General features: G+C 44.9%; 1 protein-coding gene across 2 annotated transcripts in view; it reads right to left on the bottom strand.

Annotated features, from left to right (window-relative positions):
- Nucleotides 1-315: 315 nt before the first annotated feature.
- PRPF8 (pre-mRNA processing factor 8) overlaps nucleotides 316-25,973 on the bottom strand; it is a 162,271-nt gene continuing 136,613 nt past the window's right edge. For both annotated transcript variants that reach the window (XM_078680163.1, XM_078680164.1), the window contains 10 exons: nucleotides 24,813-24,941; nucleotides 23,846-23,959; nucleotides 22,828-23,001; nucleotides 20,736-20,929; nucleotides 18,647-18,886; nucleotides 18,328-18,469; nucleotides 17,160-17,300; nucleotides 16,785-16,924; nucleotides 1,139-1,341; nucleotides 316-735 (listed from right to left, as the gene is read on the bottom strand). In XM_078680163.1, coding sequence (XP_078536289.1) covers nucleotides 581-735; nucleotides 1,139-1,341; nucleotides 16,785-16,924; nucleotides 17,160-17,300; nucleotides 18,328-18,469; nucleotides 18,647-18,886; nucleotides 20,736-20,929; nucleotides 22,828-23,001; nucleotides 23,846-23,959; nucleotides 24,813-24,941 — 1,632 coding nt within the window. In that variant the 3' untranslated portion in view covers nucleotides 316-580. The remainder of the gene's footprint in view (nucleotides 736-1,138; nucleotides 1,342-16,784; nucleotides 16,925-17,159; nucleotides 17,301-18,327; nucleotides 18,470-18,646; nucleotides 18,887-20,735; nucleotides 20,930-22,827; nucleotides 23,002-23,845; nucleotides 23,960-24,812; nucleotides 24,942-25,973) is intronic.

Raw genomic sequence — 25,973 nt, 5'->3', positions numbered from 1 at the left:
TGTTCCACTGCTTACGAATATCAGAGAGAATCCCATAGTGGAGGCGTTAAGTCATCAGTATATTGTGTCAAGATTCAGATCCAACTGCGAACTAGAGGTGATGTTTGGACGGTCATCGCCGGACAGGCATAGGCCCATTAACAACAATCATAAGAGCAGACAGTGAATCTATTCGATAACTCCCCTGACATTCTGATGCGGACTGAGAAACATTTCTCACTTCAACAGAAGTGTACCCCTCAAGAAAGAGAGAGGATATCTTTACAGAGTTACTGGAAAAGGTCACTGAATGGGCTAAAGATGGAATACAGTTCATTTAATTTATATATTTTATTAAACCAATACAATTATACAACAAAGATGACTGCATACAGAAAGATGCAGCCAGGGTGCAGAAACCAACTCATTTTACAGATGTCGCAGACGAGCACAATATTGAAACAGTGAATGGAAAGATGACAAATAAGTTGTGCCGGGCAAAAGCCCTAGGACCAGCCACTGTTCCCCGTTCAAGGACTTCCTGTTGAATATCAACAGAATTGTAGTCTCTAGTTCAATTTGCAATGCCTTGCGATCACAATTAGGCATACAGATCCTCACGATCAGCAGAATATACTTCTCCCTCCTGTAACAAGGCAAAGTTCAAGAAATGTGATGGCCGATGGACTTCATGGTAAAACTCCTTCGGGTTTGCCAGATGTAGCTCATACTTCATGTTTGGATCGTGACGAACCCCTGGGGACAGAAAGCATGCACGTGTCACAAAATACATCCGTGATGAGCCTTTTTAACTTCCCAGCAATGTACCTCAAAGAAGGTTTGTCTAATCCCTTTCTGTAGATTGCCCCATAACTATGCGTAACCATGTATCCTCAGATCTTCTGTCCGTCCTCAATAGTATTGAGATCACTCTACATTTTAGCGCTCTACATTTTACTGCAAGAACACTACTACCTCGATATTTGTTCCCTCCTTTCCCACACTTTCTAAAGATTATGTGCCCAATGCATTGCATCCCCAATAAAAATATCTGGCGAGAGCAGGAGATAACAGGTCTCCTTTTTCTCTTTACTTAGCTTGGGGGTAAAATTAATTCTCTCATCACTATTTTAACCCCAGGGATACAAACACCACTTACCCATGAAGTTGTAGTTCCAGGATCCCTGTCCAGGGACCATGAAAAAGCCAAGAAATCGATCAGATAGCAGCATCTGGACCCTCTCGTAGTGCGAGGGAAGGTATCCCTTGGGATTGTTGCCTTTGTCTGTATTCTGCCTTCCCCACTCGTAGCCGCTTGGTGTCAGCTTGTAGGCAGTGAGGGTACATGATCCTGGGGTAAAACTGTAGGTAAAGAAAGCAAATCAGGTAAAAAAGCACTTCATCACTGCTACAACAAACTATTATTTCAATCAAAGTATTGCTAACAAGAGAGTCCATATGAATATTGAGTGCTTAAGAAGTTGGGACAGTGCCCAACAGTAATGAACACACATACTGTCTGCTAAGTGGTAACAATGAAGCTCCAAAGAACACATTTCACAAACAAAAACCACCATAAAAATACTTAATCTTTTTGCTTTTCATATTGCTTACTACACTATTTGGTGGCAGTAATAAACTTTTCAGGAATGACTGCCTCACATTTTCTCTGACATGTTAGAATTAAGGGGACCAGGAGGTGTAGGAAGCTGATTCTGAATATACAATACCAAAGTGATGTATAGTGTGCACAGAGTCCAGTGGAACCCCAAAGGTAGGCAGAGGTAAAGTAAGATAGCACCTTACTCTCTATTTGTGGTAGTGTAGTCGAGCAGTAAGGCTTTATCAGAGGACAGTGTTAAGCATTTATTGAACTTCAGCCAATTGTTTTTGTATAAAAACATTCTTTTAGTTATTTTATTTCCTAGAACCAAGCAAGCCTGGTGCTAGTAAGTGATAAATACTTTGCAGTAACTATACAAATTGTAACACAGTTTGGATTGCAATTGTAAATGTACTTTGATTTGATTACAGTAGTGTCACTGATAAAATGCAATGCTTTTCAGAATACAGTACTTTGTATAGGATTGAGTAAAATTACAGGCAAGTTACTTTTGAGATTACTTTTCTTACACAGTGTAGTATACCTGGATACTACACTGGGCCATTTCCTGTAAACAGATAAGTAAAATCGTTTTTGTTAGTTAGTACAATTTTAAAGAATTTCTTTAGGTTTTCAAACTTCACACTTAGAAACTTTTCCAAGAAAAACAGTCAATGTTATCCTATGGAGGAAAGAAAAATGCTTCTTAACAGTATGCATCTGTTCTTGGCATGTAGAGCTGTAGATTCATATACTTATGCATAGATCGCCATCTGGTGTTGGGCTCGGATGTTTGCACTTTGTTTTTGTCTTTGAAGAAGTCTTTGTAGTCACGAGATAGGCGACTCCTCCTTAGGGTGACAGTGCGCATTGGCATCGATTCCATCTTCAGATTGTTTCTTGTCATAAAGGGTGATGATGGAGTTAATAAGAAATAGAAAAGAGATGTCCATGTGTGATGTATCTAAGTAAGATAGTACTGCAATAGATAGTGGTATCAGGAGGCAGGTGGGTGTATATGAATCTACAGCTCTACATGCCAAGAACAGATGCATACCGGTAAATAGCATTTTTCGTTCGAGGCATACAAGCTGTAGATCATATACTTGAACACAGACTAAACAGCAGGTATCTTCTTAGCTGTGGCTACCTGTATCTGTTGCAGTGGTCTGAAAAAGTGTTCTTAATACAGCCTGGCCCATACCAGCTTGTTGTTTTGCTTGCACATCTACACAAAAGTGTTTTGTGAGAGTGTGTGGTGTAGACCAAGTTGCTGCTTTGCAGATGTCATCTAGGGAAATGTTCCCTCAGAATGCCATAGAAGCCCTAGTTTACGTGTGGAATGAGCTCTAGCGGGAATGGGTGGAACTCTGGGTGGAATTATTCTTTTAAGTCCTTCCATAAATGCTTTGATAGCGGATAAAGTCTGTTTTGGAGATAAGCTGCTATTGCAGCGAGATGTAGCCTTATAGATGTATATGCTAGGTTACATTGCTGTAGGTGCAAGAGATAGCCGATAATGTTCTGAATAGAAGCATCTAGTAGATTGATTTTGTTATCTGTGCAGTAAATCACAAATAGTTTCCACTTTGCTGCGTAGCATGCTCTAGTAGTAGGACATCTAGCTTCTTCAATGATGTTCATGCAGTCTGGCGGGAGATTGAGGTAGCCAAACTTTAAGACTTCAGGTGCCAGATCGCAAGGTTCAGTTGACTGGGATCTTGATGCCTTATCTCTCCAGGGTTTCGAGTAAGAAGCTTGGTGAGAGGCATAGCTTTTGATGCAAAACTACTGATAGTTCCAAGAGGGTTGTGAACCAGGGTTGTCGGGCCCATGTTTGAGAAACTAGGATCATTGTGAGGGAATACTGTTTGAGTTTCCAAACCACTAATGGAATGAGCAGGAGAGGCGGAAAAGCGTAAGCAAATTTGCCTGACCAGTTCATCCATAGCGCATTGCCTTTGGACAATGGATGTGGATACCTGGATGCGCAGCTTGGTCATTTTGCATTTTGATGTGAGGTGAACTGATCTATTTCTGGGTGGCCCCACATGTGAAAGAATGGAAGAACTTGAGGATGAAGTTCCCATTCGTGGATCTGCTGTCTTGGACGACTGAGCAGATCTGCATATTGATTGTGTATTCCTGGGAGGTGTTCCACAAGGAGATATAGGTTTTGTGGAATGGCCCATCTCCATATGCTTTGAGCAAGGTGTGAAAGCTGAAGAGAGTGTGTCCCCCACCTGTTTCTGTATGTAGTGCAGTGCTGTCATGTCTGTATGGACTAGGACAACTTTGCCTACCAGATGGAGTTGAAAGGATTTGAACGTTAGAAAAATTGCCAAAAATTCCAGGTAGTTTATGTGTAGTTGTTTTTGCTGAGGGGTCCACATGCCCTGAATGGTATGGTTTTAAAGATTAGCTTCCCAGCCGGTAAGCGATGTGTCTGTTGTTAGCACTAACTGTGGAACCGGGTCGAGGAACAGCCGCTCTTTGGAAAGGTTTGGTGCGTTTCACCACTGCAGAGAGCAATGTGTGTGGCTGTCCACCAACACCACATCTGTTAGCTGACCTTGAGCCTAGTTATACTGACATGCCAAACACTCCTGTAAAGAACGCATTTGGAGTCTTGCTGCATGAACAATCGAGCTGGTAATGAGTGTTGAGGCAGAAAGTTTTATATTAGAGCTTGCATGTTGCTTATCCTGACTGGGCTGGGGTATGCTAGAGCTTTTGAAGTGTATATTGTAGCTCCTAGATACTGTTGTGTGCTGGACGGTTGGAGGTGGGATTTGGTGTGGATCACAGTGAATCCCAAGTCGTGAAGCAGCTGGATTGTTTTGTGTGTGTGGTCCACACAGCTGCTGTGTGACTTGGATTTTATGGGCCAGTTTCCAGATAAGGGAACCGGTGAATATGTTGTCTTCGTAAGTGAGCCGCCACTACTGCGAGGCACTTGGTGAAGACTCTGGGTGCTGTAGTTACCCCGAACGGGAGGACTTTGAATTGGTAGTGTTGACCGTGTACCACAAACCTGAGATATTTCCTGTGAGTGGGGTGAATGGGAATATGAAAGTCGGCGTCCCTTAAATCTAGAGTGGAGACAAAGTCGCCTTGTTGAAGCAGTGGGAGCACCTGTTGGAGAGTGATCATGTGGAAGTGGTCTGACTGAATGTAGAGGTTTAATAGTCTGAGGTCCAGTACTGGCCTGAGTGAGCCGTCCTTTTTTGGAATTAGAAAGTAGAGGGAGTAAACCCATGTGCCTTGATGAGGCAAGGGGACTGGTTCTATTGCATGTTTTTGTAATAGAGAGAGAACCTCTTGTTTGAAAAGAGTCAGATGTTCCGAGGACATTGGACGTTGTCTGGGAGGGATATCTGGGGGAGTAGAGGTGAGTTCCAGGCAATAACCATACTGGATCATTTGTCTTACCCACTTGTCTGTTGTAATGGAATTCCAGACAGGTAGGAACTGTGAGAGACGTCCCCCGACAGGAGTGGAATGATCGGGGTGGAAGTGAAGGGAAGTCACTGCTTGGTGGTAGGAGAGTTGCGATGTTGCTACTGCGACCTCTTCCCTTACCGTTGTTACCCCTGTACCCTCTTTGAAAATATCTTCTGGAGGAGGAGATTTGATTGGGACTTTTGTATGATAAAGAGGAATGCTCTGAGTCAGTAGTTTTGGAGCCAGCCCTGTAAAAGGAGCGACTAAATGAACCTCTAGAGCACAGCTTTCCAAACTGTGTGGCGCGACACGTTACTGTGTCGCGCCCCATGCGTAGGTGTGTCGCGCTTGTTAGGGCTGCCCTGGGGGGTTAAGAATGCGCTGTTTATCTGCCCATTGACGTGCTGATGTTTCATTTAGCGCGTGTTTGGAGCTCACGCTGCGGTTCTAATTACTGTAATCTCGGGAACAAGCATTTCACTTGGCCGAGAGGGTGGCGGGGCGCTGTCTGCGGCAACACTGGTGATCTATTTTGTTTGAGCCCTGGACAGGACAAACAGAAGAGGAGCTTAAAAAATCCATTTGGGGGAAAATGTTCTAATACTCATCGTAGGCTGAAGGGGGCACTGCGGCTTGAAACTCTTGAGGAGATCTGCCTGCCGGTGGCTGGCCGTGTGCTCGGACACCGCTCTAACTGCAGACCTGGCAGCACTCGGGTGAGTCATACATGCTGCTTCGAGTTCACACCTTTGGCTTTCCAAGAGAAAATTACAGGCCATTCCTTGTTATTTCAAGAGTCTGCAAAGGCCTAGATCTTGTCCATGACATATTAACTAGAGACAAAATCGTATTTTAAAATGTAGTCATTCGTAACGTGCAATTTCTGTGTTTGTTTGTATTAGTCATGGATAGAACACATTTAAACAAACTGCTTTCTATTTATATTTGTGAAGTATACAGATAAACGGTAAAAATATGTACCAGCTGTCCTTTTGCTTATTCTTGTACTGGCTTGAACATCAGCATATCAACCCTCTGTTTATTTGATCCCTGCAGCACGTACTTAACCGTATTATTTATTAGGATGCAAAAAAAGTGTAATGACATTGGGGTGTAGGAGATTTATGATGATTGCTTTGCCTTTATATCTTCTTGGTACACAAATAGTTTTGTACAAGTATTTTAACCTTCCATTTCAGGGTTTTGAAGCAGTTGAAAGATATTTTAGAAGGCTTCTCAGTGACAGAAGGGTGTCATTTGTAATATTTAATTATTTACATGCACTTCATTGCTTCGTTTTACTCGCAGGACAATGTCACACATTTGGCAGTTGAGTGCCACTCACACGTGCACTGAAACCATGGTAATGTCACACAATCTGCAAACTTGGCAGCTATGTGTGTGAGGCTCTCTCACACCCCTCTACTTCTCTCAAATCCCCTGAAACGGAGGCCTGGCTGCAGTGACACACAGTTTCCAGGTAGCAACCCCAGGTAGGGAGCCATTGCACACCTCTTGCTTTCCTCAAACACCGACTCTGGAGCCTGGCTGCAGCAACGCACTGCCTCCATGCAGCATCCCTTTGTAAAGACACTAGGTTAGCACCCTTCCATTTCTGGTGCTTTATAGCAGTTTTAAGATCTTCTTAGAGTTTCTCGTTGCTTCAATGGGTGTAATTTCTGATATTTATTTTCCCCTCGTCTTCAGAGCTTTATTTTGCTTGCGCGAAAGTGTCACTCATAATCGTTGAATGTCACTCATAATTGCACTGAAATTATGAAAATGTCACATATGAGCAATCCAAAACCTTGGCAGCTATGTCGCTGTAGTTTTCAGTCATTCAAAGACCCTGCTTAAAGTGGTCTCCCGGCGCCACACGGGCCCGCCTTTAGCAGCACGGATGCCTTCCTGGGGCTAGGCATGATAAACTGCAGGGGGCGCCAGTCACGCACATCAACCACTGCACTGCCTCCAGATTACTCATTAAGTGCAGGCCCACTACTGCGGGGTGATTTCTTATAACTTAATAAGAACTCATGTAGGTTGTTCAGTGCAGCCCTGCCAATCTGTTACAGCCACGTCACGTGAAGCTGCCCCGCCTCGTGGTGAGAGTGAGACTTGCTGTCAATTGAATGTAGCCAACGGTGATCTCATCCCCCTGCGGTGCCACAGCAGTAAATCACGAAACCACTAAGGGCAGGCCCCGCCCGGCGGGTGGTACTGCCTCGGTAATGGGCACAGCGACTATCTTGGCCCGGTGACGTCAGGCTTGGACTGCAGTCTGAGTGACTCAGCCGCGCCAGCGCCACAGGCAGGAATTTCAGTGCAGCAGCCAGCTACTAAGCTACATTTGTGGCAGCAGTGAGGGCACAATATTAACTCTTACTGACGAGCCTGTGCTGGTGGTAGCTCCCGGGCCGGCAAGGCTGCGGGGAGCAGCAGAGCCGGCGCAGGTCACAGGCACGCGCGCTAGTACTTCAGTGCTGGTAGAGCAGAGACTCAGACAGTGGCATTAAAATGCGTGACACTGAATTTCAGTGCGGTGTTGCGGAACATCACACTGAAATTCATTAGCGTCACACTTGATGCGTGATACTTGGCAGGCCTGGGGCAGGGTTCTTGGAATGTCAAACAATAGACTCCACTAGCATCTTGTGTTTGCGTTCTGTCTTTATATGTGTACTGTACTTCTCTGGAAAACGAAATGGAGTTCAATGGTTCCATCAACATTATATATCGTCTTAGGGCTATGCAGTGATAAAATCCAATATTTCAGTCAGAAGGGGAGAAAGAGAAATTATATAGCGCCTTGTTTACGTGTGATAAGTGGGTGCAGTTAAAACCATTTGCAGTGAACATTTACATAGGATAAGTACATCCCCTTGAAACGTTTGCAAACGATAAGCTCGGGTTGTTTGTGTCTGGGGTTGTGTGTGGGGGGGTGGGGTTGTGTGTGTGGGGTTGTGTGTGTGTGGGGTTGTGTGTGTGGGGTTGTGTGTGTGTGTGTGTGTGTGGGGTTGTGTGTGTGGGTTGTGTGTGGTTCGGGCTAGCTCGCTGCGCTCGCGTTACCCTGTCTCTGAAATTTTTTTCACAAAAGGTGTGTCACCAACATGAAAAGTTTGGAAAGCTGTGCTCTAGAGGAAGGTAATTGCAAGGCCCCCATGGACTTGGCAGTCTCAGTATCCCTTTTCATCTTTTCTAAAGATGTATAGACTGTGGGCCCAAAAAGATGTTCTTGGTCAAAAGGCTGATTAAGAATTGTGGATTGCACCTCCTGCCTGAATCCAAAGATTCGAGCCAGGCGTGCCTGCGTAATAAAACACTGGTATTAATAGCAAGAGATGCGGTATCGGCCGCATCGAGGGCACATTTGATGGATGTGTTGGTTATTAACATACTCTCCGGTATAAGTTCATTAACTTTGTTCTTATATTGGTCAGGAAGATGTTGAATAAGCTTTTCAAGCTAATCATAGTGAGCACTGTTCCCAATAAGCTGCGCGCGCGCACAGAGATCACCCTAAGCGCGCAGTGAACGGTATTTACCGCGCACTCCCTGCAACACCGCACAGCTACTTTAAAAATGCGAGCGGCGCGAAAAAATACCATTTCTTAGCGGGAGACTGACAGTTCCCGACAGTTCTTAGAGTGCACAGCTGAGGGATATGTACTAATACTTGTGCTATTTGCAATGCACACCAGCAGCTGGGCACTGTTAGAAATGTAATGCAGAGTGTCATACACGCGGCATTCAATCGTTTCACGCTCGGAAGTTAAAACTCTTCCTCGCAGTTTGCGAAAGCCACAAACTATAGAAGCACATTTCCTTAGATTAGCACTATGGAAACAATCTCTGATAGTCTGGTGAAGTAACAGACGACTGCAGCTCACACGGACAGAAAAAGTAAAAACCATTCTTACATACAGTAAGAAAGGTTTCAACATCGCCAACTCTAACAAAAACATTGGGATGTATAACACCACAAAATACCTATTTAAAGATGTACAGGCAGACGCATTCTTTGAAATAAAGCATTCTCAGTAGATCCTGGGTAACTCACTGCTTTAAAAATCTGCATAATTGAAATCCGCAACCAATCACATTCAGCCTGCCTTTTCCTGACACACACAGCCGAGCCTCTCTCTCATTACATTTAAGTAGTGCAGTGTGCACGAGCGGCCCCAGCCGGGCCTCTGCCCTGCCCTGACCTCTGCAGTTCTCGGCTGCCATGAGTTAAGGTTTGTCGTTTTGCAGTCTGTAACTTAATGGTCTGATACTTTTTATCAGTTTTATTTGGATGCCGTCCTTCTCCCCCCTTTTTATCATCACCCCCCTCGACAGCTCAAATGAGAATATTGATTAATCGCATTGTGCCAAGTGCTGAATCATGAGTCATGGTTTCTCTTTCAGGAGACTATTACTCGGTGGAGGAAAAAGCAGGTCAAAACCATCAATTTAATTAATGGGAATTTCTATTTATCACCAGCAGCCAGAGGGGTTTTGCTACATGCTCTGAAGTCCCTAAACCATCATTAAAAGGAGGCTTTGTCACAAGTGTAAAGGGCACTAAAACATCCTAACTTTAACCTGCAGCCTTCCACCTCACTCCCTATATTTCATAATTTCTGCATTTCTAGACCTAATTAGCTCAATCAGTTCTTGGTATCACCCTTTATACATTACTGAAACACCCACAGTGTTTGTCGAGAATAAGGTGCCTTGGAGGCAGTGAGTTAACCCCAGCTCTCCCCCTATCAAAACACAATTTTTCTAGAACAGGAAGGCAGTGGTGAGGGTCAATATGTCTTAGCCATGTTTTACAGCAGTGTGGCTGCTTTCCAGTATGGCTACAAATTACTGGTGCAAAGTGGCGTGGAGTGAAGCCTTCTAACGTGGAGTAGAGTGCATTGTTATGGAGTGGCGTGGAGTTGAGTGTTATGGTGTGTTATGAAGTGGTTTATAGTGATGTGGAATGTAATCTAGGAAGTATAGTGTTGACCTAAAAAGTATCCAATGGCCCTGATGCAGACTCTAGCATATGAGGGCTATACTCTATACTACTAAGCAAAATATGGTTAATAAAAACAGTCTCATTGTTCTCTTAAAAAACGATAGCATTGCCTCAACACTGATTTTATTATGAACAATGCTCGGGCTGTTTGATGCTAATGTTCTACCCCACAACCGACCTCCAAAATTAAGACATGACATTTTGACCTTACTACCAGTGAAATACCTAAATCAACATTTACACCCTTGTTAGGGTAGGACAAAAACATATATGAAAGCATTCAAATTTGCTGCTAGAATGCACAAAAGTTTAAAATTAAAGGCTGCACATTGTCCACAATGTCCACAGAAGTAGCAAATACTCTACCTCTCCCTCCCTCTATCTCCTTCTCCCTCCATCTCCCTCCCTTTACCGCTCTGTCCCTCCCTCGACCTCCCTCTCCCTTTCCCTCTACCTCCCTCTCTGTCTACCTCTCCCGCTCTATCCCTCCCTCTCCACCTCTGTCCCTCCCTCTACCTCTAGCTCCCTCTCCCTAGCTCTCCCTTTCCCTCCCTCTCCCTGTACCTCCCCCTCTGTCTCTACCTACCTCAACATACCTCTCCCTCTGTCCCTCCCTCTCCCCCCTCCCTCTACCTCCCTCTCTGTCTCTACATACCTCTCCCTCTGTCCCTCCCTCTCCCCCCTCCCTCTACCTCCCTCTCTGTCTCTACCTACCTCTCCCTCTCTGTCCCTCCCTCCCCCTTTCCCTCCTTCTAATTCCCTCTCTGTCTCTACATACCTCTCCCGCTCTGTCCCTACCTCTCCCTCCCTCTCCCTTTCCCTCCCTCTCTGTCTCTACATACCTCCTGCTCTGTCCCTCCCTCTCCCTTTCCCTCCCTCTCGCTCTGTCTCTACCTACCTCTCCCTCTCTGTCCCTCCCTCCCCTTTCCCTCCTTCTAATTCTCTCTCTGTCTCTACCTACCTCTCCCTCTCTGCCCCTCCCGCTCCCTTTCCCTCCTAATTCCCTCTCTGTCTCTACATACCTCTCCCGCTCTGTCCCTCCCTCCCTCCCTACCTCCCTCTACCTCAGTCCATCCCTCTTCCTACCTCTCCCTCTACCTCTCTGTCCCTCCCTCCACCTCCCTCTCCCTTTCCCTCCACCTCTGTCCCTCCATCTACCTCTGTCCCTCTCTCTCCCTCTAGCTCCCTCTCCCTTTCCCTCCCTCCGTCTCTACCTACCTCACCTGCTCTGTCCCTTTCCCTCCTTTACCTCCCTCTCTGTCTCTACCTACCTCTCCCACTCTGTCCCTCCCTCTACCTCCCGCTACCCCTGTCCCCCCTCTCCCTCTCTGTCCCTCCCTCTCCCTTTCTCTCCCTCTACCTCTCTGTCCCTCCCTCTCCCTTTCCCTCCTCTACCTCCCTCTCCTTCTTCCTTCCCCTACCTCTGTCCCTCCCTCTAGCTCCCTCCTCTAGCTCCCTCTCCCTCTCCCACCCTTTCCCTCCCTCTACCTTGCTGTCCCTCCCTTTCCATCTACCTCTGCCCCTCCCTCTACCTCCATCTCCCTCTAACTCTCTGTCCCTCCCTCTCCCTCTCTGTCCCTCCCTCTCCCTCTCTACCTCCTTCTACCTCCTTCTCCCCCCGCACCTCCCTCTCTCTACCTCCCTCTACCTCGCTGTCCCTCCCTCTCCATCTACCTCTGTCCCTCCCTTTCCCTCTCTGTTCCGACCTCTCCTTCTCTGTCCCTCCCTCTCCGTCCCTCTGTCCCTCCCTCTCTAACTCCCTCAACCGCTACCTCCCTCTGCCCCTCCCTCTCCCTCTCTCTCTACCTCCCTCTATCTCCCTCTCCATCTACCCCCACTCCCTTACCTCCCTCTCCCACCTTCTACCCCTTCTCCCTCCCTCCCTCCCTCCACTTCCCTCCCTCCCTCTACCTTCCTCTCTCTGTCTCTATCTATCTGTCTGTCTCTGTCCCGATCTGTCCAAATTCTGAATGTGCTTACATCCAGGCGTGCAATGCCCATTGGGCTCAAAGGGTTTAAGCCCCAGCCTCCCCCACTTACCCATTCGTTTGTGGCAGCCCAGGCTGAGACAGCTTCCTGGGCGCGCACACAGCTGTACCCGAGTACTTCACAGGGCTTCCATTTACTTGTTAATGAGGCTTTGTTGTTTTTTTCACACCTTCTTACAGCCCATGCATCTCCACTTTGCCTAGAAACAACAAGGCAAGGTGCGTGCGCCGCCAATGAAGGCCTGCTAGGCCGCTGGCGGCCAGCGGGCCGTACTATGAGTACCACCGATGTAATTAGTTTACAAAACTTTAAAATACTTTTTAAGTGCTTTTAACTTGTATTTGCTATATTGTCAGCTAAAAATTACGGCAAACCTAACCACACAACACAGTATAGTTTAACGTGACACTGTATGTGTGGAAATGCACCATCTTTTCAGATTTATAAGCAAAAGTTTGGAGGGATATTTGGCGCTGCACACACGCACAGTCTGGTTCCTGGCGCACATTGCCATGGCTGCAGCGCACAGAGACCCTACACTGCCGCACACAGAGGAAAAAAATTAGAGGGAACATTGATAGTGAGCTCTGTCATATCTAGCCAACAAAGCTTGGGCATTGGCAATCCGCCAATGATTTGCCACTTGTGACGCAATACGTTTCCCTGATGTGCCAGGAGGAGGGGCGTCGCCTGTGCTTTGTAAATTAACCCTCTTGAATGCATTAGACACCACAAGAGAATCTAAGGGGACCTGACCTCTGATGTAGATTGGGCCATTGGGAGCTGCCTTATATTTTTTGTCCACCCTGGTATTGAAGATCCTGGCTCTGACTGGGTCTTTAAACACTTCTAGTGCATGTTTCAGCATGCCTTTTAGCATTAGCGGGGTGTGTGTAGACTTTTGTGAGGGTGTAAATAATTCTAATAAGTCTTCTAAGGGATCAGAGGGTAATTGCACCCCATGGTATTGTGCAGCCCTATTAATTGCGCAACTCCAATATTATCATCTGGCGACGATGGCCTAGAGGGATAAAGGTTCTGGTCATTGTGTGGATCTGGATCGGTATTATAATCATCCATAGGATCTGGATCGTCATCATCCCTATCTGTATCCGTGGTCCCATTCCTACCCATATCATCATATTCATACTCTTGTGGTTGGGGTGAAAATGTATGTTGAGGAGAAAGTGCTGGAGAAATGAACACATTTGGATCAGGTAGAGGAGGAGAGGAAGGTGGAGAAGTATTAGTGCCTATTCCCTTTTGTTTAATGGGTATTTTAGAGTCTTCTGAAGGGTCCCAGTTTCCTCTTTTTAGGTTTGGTGGTGACATGACCGGTTTTTTGGTCAATGTGTAGAGTATTTTGCTTTGGATCCGAAAAATATGGCACAGACGGTTGTTTGGGTACAATGTCCTTTTTCGGTGTCGAAGGCTTAGGGTTAGAATGTTGTTTGGACTGTGTGTCAGAACCTTCCTGTGGGGTCTCGGGCTCTTTAGTTTTGGGTGTAGGAGTTTCTGGTTCAGAGACTTTTTTCGGCTCCGAAATTTTCGATTTAATTTGTTTCGGTTCCGAAGGCTTGTCCTTTATTTTTTCGATGTCGAAGGCCAAGTAATTTATAACTAGCTGGAAACAGCTTCTAAAAATCCTTTATAAATTCCACAAATCACTGAAAGATACCGTATTTTTATTTGAAAATGCACAACAAACATTCAGAGTATAAAGAAATACTCAAACAAGAAGGATATTGGTACCATGATATATAAGAAGAAGTTACTTACCTTTGGTAGCACATTTTGTTTGGGATACCGTTTCTAACCACAGGTTCCTCACCTTTAGAATAGAACATTTCTAGATTCTAGACTGGATCTGGACATTTTTTCAGCAATGCTCCCCACGCACTGACAGCTGGTGTCATATGGCCCTGCAGATCACCAGTAAGTGAATGAAGGGAGCAGAATATAAATGCAACCCATGAGCACGGACGTCAGTTTCTCAATATTCCTCCTTTCCCACCCTTAGGCATAAAGCACCTTATTATGATGTTCATGAGTCCATCCAGAGAATGGGGAGGAGGAACTGCAGTAAGAAATCTGCTGTTAGAGTATCCACCAGAAACAGCATTACTGGAGGTAACTTGTTTATTTTGATGGCTGATTCCTCACCTTTAGAATAGACTTCGCAGCGGTACCGTACAAAAACAGAGGAGGACCTGAGGAGTAGACTCAGATTAGAAAATGTTGCATGACCAAACAGGCAAAATGGTTCTCTCGTCAGACAGAAGTGTCAACGTAACAGTGTTTTGTGAACGTTTGCCCAGATGCCCATGTTTCAGCCGGACAGATGTCCTCTTCTCCTGTCATCATAGCAGCTCGGTCCAGGTGGAATGGCCCTGCATTCCTTCTGCGGTCTCCTGCTTAGCCAGACCATTGCAGATTTTAATGCAGAAGGCTATCATCTGCAACAGAGATTTCTTCTGCACTGCCTTACTTACTTGGTCCCAGTGAGCTGATCATCCATGCAATGATCTCTTGCGTGGTCAATGTAGAAACTCAAAGCTCTCTCTGGGTTGGGCCGATGTCGCCTCTCCTCTCTCAAGGGTTGTAGCGGTGTAAAGAATTTTAACAGGGTAAGTACTGATTGACTTAGAAGTGCAATAACACCTTCGGCAGGAAGGCAGCCCGAGTCTTCAGTACCAATTTTTATGGGAAGAAAATAGTGTAGTGAGGTTGCACAGTGGCACCTTTGGTTCCTTCGCATGGCATACATAAGACTGACTTGATCGTCAGAAGCCATAGCAAACAACTGTTTACAGGATCAAATGGCGTGAACATAACATACGTCAGGACTAGATTTAGGTCCCATTGAGGCATGACAAGCGCTTAATAGGAAATATAGTGTCAGGCCTTTCAGAAAAAGTTTTACAGCTGATAATTTAAAGAGGATTTAGCAGGCAAACATAAAAAGGCCCAAAGGGCTGACAAGTAACCCGTAACTGTGCCCACTGCAAGGCTCTGCAAGGCCAATGACGAAACCAACAATACTACATTAGAAAGTTTGGCCTGCAGAGGGACGAGATGAGAGACCTTCTCACACCAAGTCACAAAGTCTTCCCAGTGTCTGGCAAAGATGGTCTTCATAGTCAGGCATCTGGCTGAAAGAAGGACATCTACCACTTCATGCGTCAATTCACAAAATTGAACTGTTACTGCTCAATTTCCATGCATGGAGGTGTAGGCTGTGGAGATTTGGGTGTTCGGACCCTTGCCCGGGTCCATAAAGATGATATGGCACTAAGCCATCTCAACTTCCCTCAGAACTCGAGGTAGTGGCAGGAAGGCATACAGGAGACCAGTGTACCATCGCAGACAGACACAGCCTCCCAATGAACTCCTTTAGGAAGGCTGGTTTAATAATTAATCTTCTTGACGGTGGTGAATAGACACAGCCAGGGCATTCCCCACTGATCAAAGATGACTAGTTCCACCTTAGTATGGAGATGCCACTCGTGGTCTGCCAGTTGACGTCTGCTCAGGCGGTCAAGGAACCTTTAACACGGCAGACTACCAAAAAAGATGTTCTGCTAGTCGACCCCCGCTAGGAATGTAGAGCCTTCTGGCACTGGATCCAGTCCCACCTCCTGCCCCCCATACAACTGCTTGACCCTGCTTGTTACAGTAGAACATGGCTGTTGTGTTGTCCGTTAGGACCTGTACACGCCTTCTCTTGATGGTTGGTAGAGAAGTTTTCAAGGCCAGATTAATCGCCCGAAGCTTCAAGATCTTGATGTGGAGCTGCATCTTCCCTGGGAACTAGAGGCCCATGATCTTCAACCTCCCCCAGATGGCCTCTCCAACCCAGTAATGACACATCCGTTACAACTGTGACATTCGGGTGGGGAAGGGAGGGCGTCCTGCCAAGTGTCATGTTGTTGCTAATTCACCAGCACATGAGTTGTCGGAGTTCTGGACAGCATCAAAGAGGCAATGCCAGTACAAGGCCCATGGAAACCAATATTCCACTCCAGCGACCGCATGTGCCATTTGGCGTACAGTACAAGGAAGATACACAAGCCCAGAAGTCCAAGAAGCCTCGGAAACATCATCACCAAGGCCTAGTACCAAGTTTGAGGCGTCAGGGTCCTAGACTTGCTGCAGCAATGGAAAGGCCTTCTCACTAACAGGCTCTTTCAAAGGAAAACAACTTGCAAACACCCGGACCAAAGACTAGAGGGCAGGAGTATGCAAAGCATGTGTATCTACAGCACACATGCCTTAAACCAGTATTTTAAACTATGAAACAATCCTCCTTTTCTACACTAATGGGTTTTAGCAGCACAATCCTTAGATGGTTTTATGTTTTCCCTTCCACATTCCAACTGAGGAAGATTGAGACCCCAAAGTAACTTGCTCTTCCCCTACCCACAGGGAGTACCTCGGTGTTCAATCTTTACACAGATTTTCTACATTCAAGCAAGCAAGACAGCTACACATCACTTCTGTTTTAATTCAAAGATGTGAAGTGGCTGATCTTTTAGCCGTTTAAGACCTCAAACCGGATTGATAAAGAAAAGTGAATACATGTTTACTCAAACTTAACCTTTCGAGCAAAGATCTGCTGCAGTACTCCAGTATTAAAAAGCTCTAGCATTACCAATGTATATGCGGATTCCTACGCATCGCTGCACCGACGAAGCTCAGGCACCCCAGAACTACTACAATGGTGCAGTGCAGCCTTTGCATAGACTAGTCCTAGCTCACCTGCATGTGATGATGATAGTCTTCTCTCCATCCCATGAAGGGTTGTCTGCCATGACTTTGGCATGGGTGGTGACATCCTGCGGTGACAGTTGTGGGGACTCGTTTGGCTGAGTGTGAATCCAGCCCAGTGGCTCCATTTCCTACAGAGGGAAAAATTCTCAAAATTATTCATCAAACAGCCTTCTGATTTTTTCTATTGTAAGCCAAATGTGTAGTAATGAATGGAGATTCAGGTTACATGTACTGAATGTGAATAAAATAAGCTGTGGCATTGTGGGCAAGAACATTTGTATGCAAAAAAAAACGCACACAAAAAAACCGCAAAGAAAGCCCCACAAAAAAAAAACAGTGTCTAGCTCTGAGGAAATACTTTACCTTGAGATACTCATGTCCAGGGAGCTGACTTGGAAGATGCACAGTCTGATGGGTCCCCCACTGTGGCACCATAACTATGCAGCGGATCTCCTTCACCTGGGGATTGTCTGGGGGGCTCACTCCATAGAGGTAACCAGCAATCTGTAGACAAAGCAAGTCGTCAATGACCATACTATTACCAATGGACATCTCATAACAACAAGAAATTCGAGCTTAAGCACCCATGATACCTGCCCTTCATAAAGCAGTAGTTTGCACACTGGTGGGGCCGGCACATCTCAGTATACCATGTAGTTGGAAAACCAGGTGTGAAATCTCTTCTTGGCCTCCATTTCCTACCCTAATGTTTGCACATCCATTTGTTATTCTGTTCCATCATAATAATTCCTGCCATCATAACCCTCCATTTCTTAGATAAGGCAGTACCTATCCATAGTCTGTAGTTCCACACATGTACTGCCTTCCATTCTTGGAGTGCGGCTTCCAATGCTGGTCGAAAGTGCTATTCTTGCCGCACAGCTCCTGATATTCGTGGCACTTTCTTTTCTCTCTTTCACTCCCACAATAGTGGTGGATCCCCAGCATCAACTTTTGTTTTCTGCACTGGTGGTACAAGAACTTTTTGCCCATTAATTCTGACACTATTAATACTCCACCCTTCTAGCCCTCCACTGGTGGTACTGACCCTTCTTGCCCTGCAATTCACACACTAGTGATACCAGTTATACATGTTCTTTATTCTTACGCTGGTGATAGTGGGTCTGTATTTCTTTCTGCTGGTATCTGCCACTTTCTCATGCCCAACATTCTTGTCTGGAGGTTTAACTTCAGGGGTTGACCGCTAATCCGGACCAGTTTTAGCTCTTACTATATTACTTATTTACAAAGTTTTATATAGCCCAAACAAGATACCGAAGGATATCAGATCGCTTTACAAAAAGGATGGTAGGAAGGACATAAAAGCAATGTCGATGTAAGAATACAAAAACCAGGAAAAATCGCATAATTACAAGGCAAATTAGACAGGATGAGTAATATAGTAAACCGGTAAATAGCAGGGTACACGGGGGGCACACTATGCAGTATGGAAGAGCCGTCTTTCAGATCTCTCTACAGATGGTACACACTCCTCATGACAGGGATTATGTATAGGATATCAAATATTGACCTGTGCCCGTAGATCAGAGATGCAGATGAATTTTTTCAGAACATTCTTGGGAAGGATGTATGTGTAGCCCGTTTCCTTGATGTCGTCAGAGGAGACATAGATATGGTTTGTACGCAGATGGAGATTGGCAGCAGATATAGCTCTGTGAAAGACAAAATCTGATTAATGATCCAATTCCATCACCCAGGTAATTTAGATACACTCTGTTGTTGAAGGTGTCCTGATGACAGCAGGTTATAGGCAATGCTGCTATATGAAAAGGTCAATCTCATTAGACCCACCTCCCCACCAGTCATAACTTTTTTTGTTTTTCTTTTACCTCACACGCCACTCTGTTTTGGAAGAGAAGGTCTGCGTTTCGTAATTACTGGTTGTGGAGGTGATGATCTCATCTCCATGTTTGTTAACAGTTCGTGTCTGTGTGGCTGTAAGCTGTGACTGTTCCTTCGTCTGCTTTTCAATCTCAGCAATCTGCTGTCTTTGCTGCGATGGGGCAGAGATCTCCATCCCCAGGATGATGTCTCGGATTTCAGACTGAGTCAGAGAAGCCACGTTGACACTGATAAGGAAAAGGGAATGATCAGATTATTACTATCATTGAGATGAGGCAGCTGATCTAACAAGAGAACACAGAAACTACCACATTTTTCAAGACATCCATCCTTGCTGCCAGATTTAAGGAGGCCTACAGCCAAGAGACTCAAAATGCATTATGCCACAGATTTCCGTCACTCCTATCATTCTAGCACATAGGATGCAGGGAACAACCCCCAGATGTCTCTAAGAGTACAGGATGCCAACATTACAATCTAAATTCCTTTTCCTCAAATGGCTTTAAGACACAGCTTTTCTGATGAATACTTCTAACATCAGATCAGATTCTCCACTTTTAGAATATCCCCAGGAGTCAGATTGGAACTCGAAAATGTTTCAGCTTAAACCAGGGGGCTGACAGGTGGCATTGCGCAACTCTACACCACCCAGAAAGTGACAACTAGAACCGTGTGCAGGCACCAACCAATCACTTGGATGCCAGTTCCTTTCTTTCCACACCTTCGTTCACAGATTTGGAGCTAACTCATACTTTACGTCAATAGTGGACTAGCTTATTTCCTCCAAATTTTATGAGTGCATGGAAATACGTCCCGCTTAAGGCTACAGGTTTTAACTTTAGTAGGAACCGCTGAGGTTTGGGGTTGAGCTACCACTCCAAGCCAAGCAGGGAATGTGCCATGATGAATCAGAAGGTAATACGAGACTGTGAAGCCAAGCTGTATTTCACCACAGATCTTCATCCTCCTCCGAGTCTTCAAATAAGTTGAAGTAAAAAAAAAAAAAAGCATAAGGAGTCCCAACGAGCCTTGTCCCAGCCTCAACACACTCAATTTCAAAGTATTAAGGAAGTCTTGGTAGCCCATGGTCTTATTCCCGGGGCCCTTATGTAGAGCTGATTCTGCAGCAGAACCGATTCTGTAGAGGATCTTGATACACCCGCATCCCTAAGTCTGATGGCAATGCCCTATCCAATTAAGAAGTTTAAGGAGGCTATGCTTCACATTTTAGGCATCTTACAAGTTCTCCCGGCGCACCTTCAGGTCTCATGGATTCGCGGAGGCCTACAGCTATGTTACTGCCATGAGGGTTGCCCGCGGCACGGACTGTCTCCTGGACCTGCTTTGGGTTCAGCCCTGAACTTGGAGCACATTGCACTTCTAGTGTCATGTTCTACACCAATTCAAGCAGTGTCAAGGCCAGCACCGACATCGAACCCATAGTTCTGTCCAACTGACAGAGTGGAAGGGTCAGGGCATGGGAGGGGAGCGGGAGGAGGAGGAAGACTGGTAGATGTGCACTTCTAAAAGTGCATGTCAGCTTGGCCAAGCTTCTAAGGCTGGCCAAACAGACATGCCCATTTAGGTTTCTACAACCCAGCTGTATTCCACAGTTGGATTGGAGAAACGGCATAGACTCCTTGTGCCTGTGCGAACATTTATCCACCCTGCTCTTATGCTTGAGAGCAGCGGAGGGAATTGTAAGAGCAGTCTGTGCTGCTGGGATCAGGAACAGAGGGGCAAGGAGACCAGCAGCACCAGGTAAGTCTTTTATTTTGTATTTATTTTAACCCCAGCGCCCCATCATCTCACCCCGGTCCCCTACACTCACCCCACCACTCCTTAGCTGTGTCAGCCACCACTGCGATAGAGCATACAGGCAACAGTCTTCAGAAGGTGGTTTAAAGCACTTAGTGAAAGTTCTGCATTATGGAATAAGCTACTTCCCCAAGTGCAGGGTGCGAGAAGAAAATCATCTAATACAGTGCAAGTGCACACAAGAAAGGACAGGGAAACAATCTAATCCTGTGCCAGGGGTGGTAGCCCTTTTAAATACATAAAACACATTCGCCTTACTTGTTTTTCTTGCCATAGTCTGCAAGGATTAGATCTTTTAATTGAACTTCCACCTTGATCCACTCTTCGTCTGTCAGGGTGGGCCAGATATGATGTGGCTCGGTTATGGTCGTCTTGTCTGGCTTCAGGATCACCTTAGCACGATCATTATTCACATGCAGTGCACGCAGAATCAGGATCAGACGCGAGAAAGCCTGAGACACACAAAATAAACCAATTCATAAACACCAGGAAGAGGGATAAGAGCCAAAGCTAAATAAAATAATGCCACAGTTATTAAAAGGATTTAAATTTTTTTATTTTCTATTTGCACGGATGTTCAGAAGTCTCACGCCAGTCTACAAAAACTCCCACACCATAAGGCTTTGATACCACATCCGGTTGTGTTTAGACAAGTCATGGTATATGTGGAGGACACTGATTACATGTTACTGAAGCGAAGATGCTGATACTAGTCTCCCTTTATGACTAACTGTATTGAATTCATAAGCACTAGCCTTCTGCGACCAAAGTTACCAACCCCAAACAGTTTTTGCACACTGAAAGAGTTCTTTACTTAAAAACAACTAAATACACAATTCAATACACAGAATTTAGCATTTTCCGCAAACTAAGTACAGCCTGTTGTTTTCTAGAGCGTTTTGGACTATATCATATCCAACCACTACTCCAGTAGTAGTTGGAATCAAATATCAAATTACTGCTTGGTTGATGCATGTTCTGAACCTTCGACATAAGCTCAACTAAGTGCGACAAATGTTGCCTTTATATAAGCCAATAAATATTTTTGTCATTAGGTTATGTTCCAAACATTATATTTAATTAACAAGTTGTATCATACATCTCAATATAAGCAATCGTGTCATTTCACAAATCAAATAGCTATCTCCTGATATGGGCATTGATTAACTGGTACTCCACAACCCAGCCGTCCCCCACCCTTCAACCCCCAAAGTACAAATTCAGGGAGGAAGGTGCAGGTAAACTGGAAGGAATATCTACTAAACTCAAATCAAAGTTTGGAATGGAAATCTCAGCCAACAGTTCCGGGCAAGTAAATCCATCTGCCCCACCAAGGTTAAACTATGAGCAGCAGAGTCTTCATTATAGAAGAGTAAGGTAGAACAGGGATGGGGAGGTAGAAGGGGGAGGGTTTAAGTCATTTTCTGCAATGCTCCTGTTTTGACTTCTGCACTCCTCCAGAAATGCATTTGCAGCATCCACCTGTGTGAAGGTATACATTTGCCGTTGTATACAAGCCTGAGTTGAGCGGGTGCTGCCGAATGCCTGGAGTTTCAGTTTTAGAAGTTCTTTTTTGTATTAGGGGCTTTGCTGAGAGGACCCTCTCCTCTAAAAACCTCTATTGTAATTGCCCGATGGAGCAGTTTGTGAAATCCATCCCCGGGACACCCAATAGGTGGTCACTTGCAGCTCTAAGCTGGTCCCCTATATAGTGCGGCTGATCACTGCACGGATGATGCAGGATTTCAACATTTTTTTTGTTTCTTACCAGGCAGCTAACCCCGACCTCTCAACAGGTCTCAGTAGGCAAATCTGCAACAGCATCTTGTATCTCACCCCCAGTCTCTTCTGGCCACTAGTCCAATGATGCACTGTTGGCATCAACTGAAGTGACTTTTGTCTGTACAGCTCGTCGTGTGCAGTTCCAGTTAGGACAGATGCCACCTTGGATGTCGTCTTCTCAGCCGATGCAGCAACCAGGAGCTTCCACAGCAACAAGTGAAGCCCTTTAAGTCTCAGGATCCCACATGCCCTCAACACACCATTCTTCAAGTATCAGAGCCGCTCGAGAGACCCCCTAATATATGACACTGCCTCAGCTAGAAACTTGAGCTAAACAGCTAATGAAGCAGACATTTCTCATGTTTGTTATAATCCCATCCATGACAGCCAAACGCTTCCTCATGTGGGAAGCGTTTGGCTCCTCAAGATGCATCACACACTGCCCTTACTTCACATGACAGTACGTCCACATCTCCCCAAACATCATGCCCCCCGCAGTGTCACACCAGCAAGCCATCAAAGGCACATCAGTTCCATTAGTTAGACAGTAAGAGAAATACAGCCTTACCGTGTAGGAAGAGATGGTCTTCAGCCAGTCATCGTAAAGATTGAAGAGAACCATCTGGGGCTCTGTGGCCTTCAAGATAAGGTCTCCAAACTTCTCTACCTTCAGGCAGGCCTGGAAAGGCAACTGCAGCTCTGACCCCTTAATGACAATATTTGGGAAATCCAACAAGTGTACCTAGGTTTCAGAAGAGCAGGAAAAAAGAGCAATTACACAAAAGACTTTCAGTTGACCAACAGCGATAACTTTTATCTATCCATATAAAGCTGCTATTGAAGAGTTAACCATCACGCTACCAGCTGAGTCACTGGACATGTCATGCAATCACATTTTAGAAGAACAGACTAGCCGAAAAACAGACCATATGGGATGCTCTCCTCTGGCAATGACGGCCTCTCATTCTCTTTGAATTTGTGACGGAGAGCCTCAAATGTTGCAGCACTATTAACAAATGTTTGCGATAATAATGTTTGACCTATTGGCACCTTGATACTTTGGAATCATTGTTTTTGAGCTTGAAAAAGCCCTAGGCTAATTTGCTGCCATGGGGCGAAACACGTGTTGGATGCAAGTTCATAAATATTGATCATACGAAGTGTGCCTTCAATAAATAGTCAAATCCTATATGGATTATTTGATTTGCTTTTCTAGAAGTCTATGTAAGAATTATTTTAAGGATTTTTATTTGACAAACCTAAAATCAATAAATCGGTTTAGAATCAGAGTTAATTATACTATTCTTTTTCTATTTGTAAAGTATTTGCATCTCACTTATCTATGCCAATTGGAATTCTAGGTTTTGGGCTTTACCTAAATGGATACATTTACAATTAACTAATGAACAACAGGTCAGGGTATTATTGGAAAAGGGGTTCAAATACGCAGCCCATTTTCTTACATCACATTTTAAAAGAACAGACTCCCAAAGCTAAACCTGGAAACGAATACAAGGAAAGCTTTGAAGACTATACTCCCAGTTCTAAGAGCATCACGTTTCAGGATCCTTCATGGTGGCTCTTACCTCCAAGGGGTCCAACATTCCCTTTCTAGTAACAATGATCTGCTTGGGCTGCTCTTCCACTGGGAGGGAACGGATTAAGGCAGCAACTTCCTCTGCAGTCTTCCACTTGGCCAGCTGGAGAAAACAAAAAGAGTGCACATTACAATGACAGACTTGAATGCTGGGCTAAGTCCATCTTGCCCAAGGTCACTTAATTTCCAGGGATTTCGCCCACTCCTTGCAGAGAACCCTGAATCTCTAGTACACTGGTGGAGTACAGTACAGAACTACATCCGTCCAAACAGGCCGTTTCTCACCATTTACATCAAATCAAAAGCTTCAAAATGAACAGATAGTGAAAGCCCCCATTTCCTTACACAGAATATTCCAATCAGAAACATATGCAGGCACCTAATCCTTCACATACCAAACAAAATTATAAGGAGCCACTCTCTCTTTCCTTATGCAGGTTAGTCCCACATGGTACAAGAAGAATTAATTCAGCTTTTTATGGTATGCTCTTTCCAGTTCCCCATGTAGTTTATGGTCTTTGGTGCCAAAGATCACCTGTGACAGTGTGGTCAAGTATCTTATGATCATATGAGGCAATGTGAACTGACTGGGAAGAGGAGGCCATGCTGCCATATGTAGCCTATTTCCTACAACACAACATGATGTAATGGTGTTACATCTTAGGCAGGCACAATGTGGCTGACCCTTAGAGAAGAGAATGCAGCTGTAGCTGGGCTCCAAACTGGAATCCTCAAGAGCAGAGGTTGAATTTCCAAACTCTGCTCCTTCACAGATGCATTCAATAAACCCAGTACTCTTCTCTTTAGGTTCTTAAGAGTCATCGTTTTCCTACATTCTTCTGAAAGAGCTCCTGCACTATTCCCCCTTCTAAATTAAAATATATAACTCTGCATGCACTGTGGTTCGTCTGTGAGTTAGTTTGTTAACCTAGCAAATCACCTTTCAGATATCTTACCTGACCTAGACGCTTCTGTCCTGCCCACACAGATGTGTGAATAATCTTGAGGAACAGCTGTCCCGTCCGAGGGTTAAAGATGAAAATGGCACCATTAATGGGCTTTGTGGTCAAGTTTCCCTCAAAAGTCTGAAAAATAAAATAACAAAAATGGTAATGTTTTTAACAACTACTAGTAAATGTCAATAGCCATCCTGCTACAGGATGTCAAGTTTTAATGATTTCAAATGGCATTACATCTACATCAATGGATCAAAGCTCCAAAAAGTTTTAGGTTATGCAGAAGCCCAAAGCAAAAACAACTCTCTCGCCCAACTCAATCACACACACCAAACCGTTTGATTTTACGCACTGAAATAAAGGAGGAACTACCCATTCCCACAGCCTCGAATCCTACATCAAACAGTGTCTCACTCTTACTTAAAACACTCTCTCACTCTTACTTAATACACACACACATATAGACACACACACACATATATATATATATACATATATATATATATATACATACATATATACACACACACACACACACACACACAGACCCCTCCTACTGACGGTCATCAGTAGGTAGTTTTAGTTAGGATGCAGTTTCCACAGGAAAAGCGTTTTTTCATTTGCCAATACCGTTGGCGTTGTTAAGACAATTCCTTGCGAAATTTGCAAAACTATTATGACGCTCACACCAGCTGCTGTCTTGAAAGTTTTTTGGTGATTCTTCAAGCAGGGGTCCGAGAAAAAAGAGGGAGGTAAGGGGTCCCAAAACGCCTTTTCCGCATGTTAATTCCCATGGGAACTTTAGACACGGATACAGCCTGACCTGCTGAACAGAATTACACCAAATTTGGCAGAAAGGTACGTAGTGGTCCAGGAAGTTAATTTGTGTGATTCTGTTCAGTAGTTTGAGAGATATTAGCTAAAATCTAAATTTGCATAAATAGGGACGCAAAGGATCTACGATCCTTCCTGATCATGCTAAGACCTTATTGGCTGCCAACACTTCAAACCAGAAAGTGTTGACAGCCATCTCGGGGGAAAAAAAAGTTATGTAATAAAAATGGGGAAGAACAGGAATACTCGGACCGCCTAGGCCTCTTGGGTGAGGTGGGGGTGTTTGTCCCAGAGGGACCCCAGCCAGGGCAAAAAAAAAGTATTAAA

Source organism: Lissotriton helveticus, chromosome 3_1 (assembly GCF_964261635.1).
Source record: "Lissotriton helveticus chromosome 3_1, aLisHel1.1, whole genome shotgun sequence".
Lineage (NCBI taxonomy): Eukaryota > Metazoa > Chordata > Amphibia > Caudata > Salamandridae > Lissotriton > Lissotriton helveticus.
This window is presented reverse-complemented; position numbering and strand designations above follow the sequence as displayed.